This window comes from Henckelia pumila, chromosome 3, assembly GCF_033568475.1.
Source record: "Henckelia pumila isolate YLH828 chromosome 3, ASM3356847v2, whole genome shotgun sequence".
In the NCBI taxonomy this organism is placed as follows: Eukaryota; Viridiplantae; Streptophyta; class Magnoliopsida; order Lamiales; family Gesneriaceae; genus Henckelia; species Henckelia pumila.
The window spans coordinates 176701292-176710876 of NC_133122.1; the positions used below are offsets into that span (position 1 = coordinate 176701292).

Consider the following 9585-nt stretch of genomic DNA (forward strand, 5'->3'; position numbering starts at 1 on the left):
CAAGTCAAACTTTCTTGACCAAGCCGATTTGATTTAAATGGCTCTTTTATTCTTTAACAAAACAATTAAATGACCCGTAAAAAAACGATTAAATGACGATTCAAAACAAATAATAACAACAATAGTAACAAAAGCTTCAGAACAATAGTAATAATTATAATTATTTATATTTTAATTTAAATACATAATAACAAAATGTCTGGTATTGATAATGTTTCATGAAATTAATTTAAATATTTACATGTAATTGTCTAAACTATTAGTTTGACCAAAGAAAAAAAAATTTTAAAATTCAAATATTTCATAAAATAAATATTGGATGAAAAACTTATGATATCATAACATAATTAAAATGTCTTCAACCACCACACCATCAAGATGTGAAAACTCATTACAGAAAAGAGCTGGGGACTAATTTTTTTTTCAGGTCCAACTCGATTTTACCCTAATCCTAAAACCCACAACCTTAACCCGATTTTTTTTTCTCGTGTGAAGTTGACGTGTCGGGTTCACTTTTTACACCCCTACGAATTGAGGCTTCAGCCAAGCAAAATTAATTCAATGTCAATCTTTTCACACTGTTTTCATACAATCTGGCATCTGCAAAGAATAAACACAAACCTGAAAATTTATTATCTGCTTTCCCAGTGATCAGTGTCCAAAGTGAGAGGATACAGATCAGAAGTAGATGTTGAGGAGTTAGTCCAGGGCACGTCCATCGATATACTCTGGCTATGCTCAACCTTCGTCTTTGGTACATCATCTTGCCCATTCGCTTCCCTACGACTCGCCCTGTTCATCGAGAATGTACTCGAATCCGAAACAAACTCCTGGACACCAGTTCTTCCCTCCAGTATGCTTACCACTGCTGACATGTTTGGTCTTTCTGCAGCCACTGCATTTGTGCAGTGGAAAGCTACTTTGATTGCTGTGGCAACTTCTTTTTTGTTGAAGTTCGACTCTAATCTCGGGTCAAATAGTTCCATAACATCTCCATTTTCCCTCAGGTAATGAGCCTAACAAAGAATAGGGAAGAGGAAATTCTAAGAATTATGTTAAAGAGTGTAGCATGCAGTGTTTCTTCAGCTATATTTATATATTTTTTGAGAGTGACTTGTATATGCAGCGTTGCGACAAAAAGTCGCGTGACTTATAAGACAGCATAATGCATTTTAGGGGAGTGGCCGGTTTTTGCTTTCACGTAAGTTTTAACCCACACCTCTCCAGCTCTCCTTAGTGGAAGAGGTTTTATCTCAGAAGCGGTGTGGTTCTTGTGTTAAGGTACGGAACCAAAAAATTGTAGGAAGTGTATTTGAAAAAAAGGAGGCAGGTAAACTCGTATGCTTCAGAATATTCACTTGAAATTTGATCCTACATTTAAAGAAGAGGCGATAAAGTGACGATACTATATGAACAAATAAAGATGCGCCATATCGAATTAGATATACCCAGTCAAGAAGATAGAACAAATAAAGATGCGCTATATCGAATTAGATATACCCAGTCAAGAAGATAGAAGGACTCCTCCTTTGGCCTGAGGCTGGTGTTGCTCCTTCCACTGATAATTTCTAAAAGAACGATTCCGAAGCTGTATACGTCTGCTTTGTCAGTCAAATAGCCTCGCATAGCATATTCAGGAGCCATATATCCACTGAATATTGAATCATAAAATGTGAGGAATGGTAATCTTACTACTTTTTCCCATATATTTGTAGTACAGAGAGGAGCCAAACATTACTTTCCCAAACACAAAAAACAGCAGAGTTTTACTATACTTACAAAGTTCCAGCAATGCGGGTGCTTATATGCGTGTTATCCTCTTCATCAAGCTTGGCAAGACCAAAATCAGATATTTTTGGGTTCAGATTTTTATCAAGAAGCACATTGGTAGCCTTTATGTCACGATGGACGATCTTCAGTCTCGACTCTTCATGGAGATAAGCCAAACCTCGTGCTATACCAATGCAGATCTTGTGCCTTGTTGGCCAATCTAAGTGCAGCTGATGTTCTGCTCGACCTATAAACATCATGCTCAGTATATGGATACACATTCAAGAATTTTGACACAGGTTAGGAAAAATAAAAGAAATAAAGTCAAGGAACCAATAAAAACATACCGAATAATGCACGAGCAAGACTGTTATTTTCCAAGAATTCATACACAAGCAACAATTGGTTGCCTTCGATACAACATCCATATAGCTTTACCAGATGAGGATGTTGTAGAGCAGAAATCATGCCTATTTCGTTCACAAACTCGCGATTTCCTTGCTTCGACTTGGAAGAAAGTTGCTTCACAGCTATGATAGTACCATCTGAGAGAGAACCCTTCGAAGAAACAGATACCAAACTGAAAATAAGAAGGTAATAATGGCAATTTAAGGAGAACACGCTCCGAAAAGTAATCGAATTTAAACTACCTTATATACAGGACCAAAACCACCTTCTCCAATCTTATTAGCAGGGTCAAAATTATTCGTGGCAGCTCTAATTTGCCGTAGGGTAAATGACCCAGTGTTAAGGTCTACACCCCTTAGTTCTACAAAAGAAGTTTGGAAGACACAAAAATAAATTTAGACGACTATTAGTCTGTAACACATGCATGAAATCATGCATTTGCCGTTATAGACTCGAAAACCAAAACTTAGAAAATTCGAGAAAGAAGGCAGGTATGTAACAGTAATTTCAATACCATATTCCAAAGTGTCTTTCCGCTCAAAGCAGCCCTTGCACCAAAGAATTCCAAAAATTAGCAAGGCTATAAACAGAGCTGCGATGACTATCCCAACTATAGCCCCTGCAGAGATGCTATTTCCATTTGATGATGGTGGCTCAAAATCTGAAAATATGGAGAAAGTTAACTTATATTTTAAAATATTAAAGGTGATAAAAATTCAAAATAAAACAAGAAATTGTGTACAGAAAATCGAGGGTATTTTTTTTGAACCTCGGTCGACTGTTTTTTTTTTTTAAAAAAATTACCTCCTGTACTGAAATAAACTACAGTCTACAGGAGGGAGGTTATTTCCCCAATCCCCAATTTCCCCCAGAAAACTATACTATAGATGGTTGTCATTGTGCAACTATTTAAAAAAATGGGAATCATTTAACTAAATGACCTTTGTTTGACCATAAATTTGAAATCTAACATTTTCAATTTTTACCTAGTGTTTAACCTTCGTATTTTCTACATGTTTGAAGGTCATTCAGTAAAATTTTTTGAAGAAAGGTCATAAATATGAAATGATAACATGTTAAATACGTAAAAGCTATTAGTTACAAAGAGGCGGACAAGTGATCCACGTACCACAAAAATAAAGGTAAAATCTCTAATTATATCATCTGTAAACAAAAGCCCAATCTCTTCATAAATATGAGATCGAGAGACACCCTTAAAGTCTACAGCAACCCAATCCAAACATGATGAAAAAGAACAATAATTACTCCTCGACATAGTTCTCCGCTTCTCATATCCAATAAGGAGTGATTTATCTGGAAGTGGAGGATAGTGTTTGGGATTGCTTCTAGAAGCACTTTTAAACTTTTCCTCCCCAAAAATCTAGGAATCATTTTTTAGCTTTTCCGTCAAAAAAACACAAAAGTGTTTCCTCAAAGCAATATCAAATACTATCATAGTAGTTAGTACTATGAAGTTAGAGTTACAATTATTATTGAATTTTGATTTCCACTATACAAAGTAGTCTCCATGATTTGGAAGTCATATTGACAAAGAAAACAAAGTATGTCATTTGTCCAATTTACGAGAATCCGAGAAAGAATATGCAACTAACCAGGATTAACAGAAATTGCTGAAATGAGAGGACCGTATACTCCTCTAACAGGAAGAGCAGTTGTCCCTTTTCCAGCCCAACGGAATTGGATGTCCAACGTGTTATCCGTTACGATTGCAGTGAAGCTTTTCTTGATTCCCTTGTTAGCTCCTCCTGCTGCATCTTCAATGTTGAAATCTGTGAGCACCCTATTTCCCTGAAATAATCTGACCAAAATAAGAGCCTAGCAAATAAAAGCAGTTTCAGAATATGCGAATTTGACTATATGTACTCAGTACCTGAATATAAACATCAAATATACGCCTTCCCAGGCTACTGTATGTTCTGTCATCGGTAATCCTGATTTCTGCAAAGTGAAGGTCTACTGTGTAGTTTCCATTTATCAGACAAAATCCATAATAAGTCAATGACAGGGGGGAAATTCGTGCGTCCATATACAGCTGTGAGTCCGTCCCAGAAATGCTCGAGGAATTTTGTTCGGTGTATGAGTCGGAAGAGATGCCATCATTCAAGAAATGGCCAGTCCTGCTACTTGCCCAGTTTGTGATTTGATACAAATTCGAAGGTCCACCAACACTGGGGCCATCGTCTTCGTAGGTAACACCATTAACATCTACTCGTTTTCCGCCACAGTTAATGTGCAGAGAGTGATAATCTGAGAGATAAAAACTTAAATAGTATAAAATGGATACTCACATGTTGGTAATATTAAAATAATGTTGAATTACAACTTACTTGGCTCACATTTGACGCTTCCTAAACAGAAAACAAGACCACTGGAAAGACAATGTGATGCACACCTCAATTAGGCATTATGATACAGAGAAAAATGATTCGTATAATACAGGATAAGAATATTTGTAGTTCCTGCTGGTTTTCACTGAAACAGTAATAATCCCTCATATTCGACTTTGACTCATCAAACTCGAACATCTCTTGTCCTTGCAATCACAAGCACTAAATAAACCAATGGAAAACCTAATATGTGCTTACGTGTCCACCCTACTGTCCTAAATTGAGTGTTTTATACTCAGCTCCAGACACCCTAATTCAAAATTTTGTACAAAAAGCATCCTCAACCTGGAATGGAATAGGAACTAAAATGGATTAATTTTAAGACAGAAAGGTGGACAAGTGTGTCAAGTGCTGAATTTTCGATTAGTTTTGTGTGATGGTAGGGCAGAAAGAGGTTTGATTTTGACTGGTTAAAAAACCACGCCACAGCTGGTCGGACGATCCATTTGAGTAATAAAGAATAAGGTGCAAGAATTTAACTATCCCCAGAAAACTCACGAGGTATTCCCCTTCGAGCTTGCAAACAAATTCCTGTAAATTTGGTGAAATGTCAATAAAATGTGGGAATTCAAAGATAGTGCTATGATAAGGCGAGTGATCAGAATCTCACAGGGCACCGCGTGGCTGACAATTTGAAGTTGAGCGATCAGATGTTAGATTGTTGTAAGATAGATCACTGCGTACAAATTGAACAAATGCTCAACTACCATGTTTTCATGACTTTGAGAATTCAGACAGGTTTTTTATCCCACTAAACCTACCTTTCAAAAAAGGAGGATGGGACCAATAACGAACTTGAAAATATAAAAACTCGTAGCTTTACCAAATTTAACTCAGCTAAAGTGCATGGCTGTCTAAACTAAAAAGATCACACTACTAGCGTATGTTGCTATGTCCATTGACAAAGATAATAGCAATAAGGGACAAGGATACAACATAATACATAAAAAATGGCAAGCTAACAACAGGGAAGACTAATAATTTGGGGAAGGAAGATGAGACCAGATGAAGGAGGGTGGTTCAATCAATTTAGGAGGGACCTAGCTTTCTGAAAATATAAACAAGAAAACTTAAAATTTTTCATTTAGGGGGCGAGGTCAGTCTACCCTGGTTAACAAGGAAACAAAAACAAAACTTACATGCTATCCCCACGACTCAGCATCCAAGGCGGCAATGGCCCATTTAAAGAATTCCCAGTAAGATAGCTGGCAAAACAAAAATATAAGCAAATCTCAAGATATACATGAAACACTTCAGCAACTTTTTCATGGTTAAAGTAGGATTATTTGTCATCTCATTTCCTCAAAAAAGAATTGTGAAATATGTAAGAAGTTGTGCTCTAATTTGAAATAGTGATATCACACCAATAAACCTCGTGAGGCTAAGAGAGGAACTAAGAAGAAAACTAAGCTAAGTGAAGATCCCTGGAATACTTTATAACTATCGACTCTAACACTGAAACAACAATGCAAGCCGTCTCAAAGTCAGCTATGGGAGTTAACTCTATCAACAGCAGACAACAGTTCTTTTATAAATACATTACAGAAAAGAAATTTTGGCACTAGAAACTCTTACACATAATCGGTTTTTGTCAGATCAAAGCTATCAGGAATTGGTCCACTTAATTTGTTGAAACTCAGGTCTCTGCATAAGAAGGGTAAAATGTGAAATTCAAGATGGCATGCTACAAGTTACAACTACAACGAATTTAAGAAAAGAAATCAAGCAAACAGAAACATCAAAAAGAAAGAAAGGATTCTACTGACAAAACTTTCAGCGTTTTCAATTCCCCTAGAAAATTCGGCAATTCCCCCACAATGTTGCAACTCCTCAAAATCCTGCATTATGAGAATCAATGAGTTGCACACAAGAAATTATGATATTGGCTGGAGAGAAAAGTATAAGAATCACACTAACAGCGTGTCGAGCACTATTGAGTTATTAAGAAGTGGAAAAATTGACTCATCCCCATTCAAATCGCTAATTCTCCTGCATATTCAGGACACAAAGAATCGAAGTTACTGCAATTTCACCATACTACATGCACAGGAACAATAACATGATCATATGTTATACTCACAAGTCAATTAACTTGGTAAGCGAAGAAATATTGGAAGGTATCGGTCCAGATAGACCACTAGCCTGTATCTCTCTGGCATTATCAAATTTAAAGCTAATTATTAATTTACACACAGGAAGAACACATAAACAAGAGCCAATCAAGCCTTACAATCGATCAATGTTAATCCATTTTTCTATGAAATTGGGTATGCTTCCTCTGAAGTTGTTATCATTAATACGGCTGCATTAATATGAAGTTCGGAATTGGTATCAAGGAGGAGAACACAACAAAGTGAAATTAAATAAAACAGGGAAAAAAAAAACTTACAAATCTGTCAATGTGGTCAACTTTGCCAGAGTATTTGGTAATTCACCGGTTAAATTGTTAGATGAAAGTAGCCTTCACAAAATAATAATAATAACAGCAGATTATCAAAGTAATCCAAAAAGGAGAGATAAAACATATAGTCCACGACCTGAACTGTTAAAGAATGTGAAGTGAAGAAAAATTAATAATAATAATTTTACTGATCTAAAGGTCTTACAATCTGTCTATCACACTAAGATTCCCAAACTGCGGGGGTATAGTTCCAGAAAGCTGATTGCCTTCCAAAACTCTGCAGAGATGTTCAACATAAAAAATTTAAGCAGCAGATATTTCAATCAAGAAATGACTTAGAAACTAGAAAAGCGATAAAATTCAAGAGTGGTAACAAAACAAGTTTACAAATCCGTAAGTGTGCTGATGTTGGCCAGTTCTTTTGGTATCGGACCCGTTAAACGGTTTCCAAGGAGAGAACTGCAGTAAATCAACATTCTTTGCTTAGTACAAAGAGGGCAACCTATAACTATTGTTTTTAAATTCACACGAGGCCAAAACAAAAAAATGGAAAGAAAGAAGCAGAGTTGATATAATGATACACGTACATGTGTACGAGTTTCGTGGAACCCCATTCTGGAGGAATACTGCCATTGAGGTAGTTACGACTCAGGTCACTGCAAATAACGCAATTGGAAACTTCTAAGGCATTGACGGTTAAATTATTAGTTGGGAAGTGTGCCTGAAAATGTGCTTCAAACTTACATTTCTTGGAGGAAAGGGAGTCTCACAAGCTCTGGAGGAAGCATTCCATCAAGATTTTGGGATTTCAAAACACTGCGTTTGCAAAGAGAATCCATTACATTAAAACAGGAGGAATCGATCAAACCATCTGATACACACATGCTTTTATGTACTCGTAAACATCTCCTTTCTTGTGATTAAATTCCCATATCCCTTTACATATACCATTATTCAGGTAAAAGTTATGCTTTCAAACCAGCAATTATTCAATCAACAAAGTTTCTGATGGTGATTCTTTCAGGGAAGTGCTTTTTATCCAAATTTTTAAGCCAAGGGCTTCAAAATTCCAACTCCATCAATCCCAAAACACCTTAAACCCGTTTTACATAGAATCTTCCCAGCTAAAATCGAGATATTTATATTACATATACATATATATATATGTGTCATGTGTGTGTGTGTTACAGAAGTATACTGACATGCTAACAACATGGCAAACGGTGTTATTCTCATAGGTGCAGGTGCAGTTAAGTGCATTCTCCGCCCCTCTACTCGGATTTGGAGTCCTCCACCCCGATTCACCACTGCATGGATCCACCCCAAAGTTCCAATCTGTCTTCCCCAAAGTCCCCCCTATAAGTCTCAGAGACTCCACTGCAAAAACAAACGCATACCCACCGAATATCGACAATCAAAACAAGAAAGACCCAACATAGAAAAATTTTCAAAGCTCGGATTTTCAATTTTCTTCTTTTTTTTTCTGCATAAATAATAAGCTCCTCCCAAGTTTCTAAACCCCTCCGCAGATTAAACCCATAAATTATAAAGTAAGAACCTTCATCAGTTGGCAAAACGGCAGCTGCTTCCGAGGCTAGAACAAATATACCAATGAATGCAAGAAACCGTAGAATGAGCATGCTTGATGCGAAACTAATAATAATTGACCCGAAGCTGTATCACACTGTAAACACAACAATCCAAACTCTAAAACCAAGAAAGATTGGATTATGAACCCATATATTTGTGAGATGAAAATGCAGCAAACTGAAAATGTTTTGTGTAGATTTGGTACAATCAAAGACTGTCGGTAAAGTGAAAAAAAAGCTGCACTTTGGCTTAGTATAAGCAAGCCAAGCCAACCCAGATCATTTTCATTCACCACTCGTTCAACTCGCATTGCACAGTAATCGGGATATAGTTTTTTAATATAATTTTTAAACTTCAAGCATTTGCAAGTACTAGCTTGTTTCCGATAAGTTGATATAATCAAACATATAGCTTCCTTGATTTATGAAATTTATTTAAAATATGAAACTCTTTTTTCTTTTTCATTTATTTATATATATATATATGTACGTAACATTTAACACTTGCGGCTTTTCAAATTTCAACTGGAAATGTTCATAGCAACCAAAATGGACTTTTAGAGTGGTTGGGGATGTGAAGGGAGTGGATGGAAATTAATTGCGTGCATATTTTACAATTTTCTTTATATTTTTAATTAATTAATATCAACACTCAGATGTTAAATATTAAAAATAAATACACATTAATACCACTAATTCTTGACAGACTAAACTTTATGCATTTTACATTTCGACTTGAACTTTAAAAACAACAAAATTGAGGATATAATCATATAAGCAGCCATTTGATTCTCTTACGTTAATAATTGATGTGCGTTACTTTCTTACCAAAAATAACAATTATTATTATTATTATTATTATTATTATTATTATTATTATTATTATTATTATTATTATTATTATTATTATTATTATTATTATTATTATCTCTTCCTATATATAAAAAATCTCCCCCTTAGACACCATCTTTTAAATTGCCAAAATTTCCCTTATGTAATATAAATATTA

At 35.6% G+C, this 9585-nt stretch overlaps 1 protein-coding gene across 1 annotated transcript; it reads right to left on the reverse strand.

Annotated features, from left to right (window-relative positions):
• Nucleotides 1-320: 320 nt before the first annotated feature.
• LOC140891234 (probable leucine-rich repeat receptor-like serine/threonine-protein kinase At3g14840) lies at nucleotides 321-8963 on the reverse strand. Its single transcript, XM_073299617.1, has 24 exons — nucleotides 8546-8963; nucleotides 8190-8364; nucleotides 7732-7803; nucleotides 7575-7643; nucleotides 7375-7446; nucleotides 7193-7264; nucleotides 6976-7047; nucleotides 6817-6888; nucleotides 6667-6738; nucleotides 6504-6575; nucleotides 6353-6424; nucleotides 6162-6230; nucleotides 5726-5791; nucleotides 5197-5262; nucleotides 5085-5117; nucleotides 4527-4567; nucleotides 4070-4446; nucleotides 3792-3987; nucleotides 2693-2839; nucleotides 2421-2539; nucleotides 2118-2328; nucleotides 1780-2017; nucleotides 1501-1651; nucleotides 321-1016 (listed from the first exon to the last, which is right to left on the reverse strand). The coding sequence occupies exons 1-24, from the start codon at nucleotides 8625-8627 to the stop codon at nucleotides 633-635; spliced, it is 3000 nt and encodes a 999-aa protein (XP_073155718.1). The 5' UTR covers nucleotides 8628-8963; the 3' UTR covers nucleotides 321-632.
• Nucleotides 8964-9585: the final 622 nt, after the last annotated feature.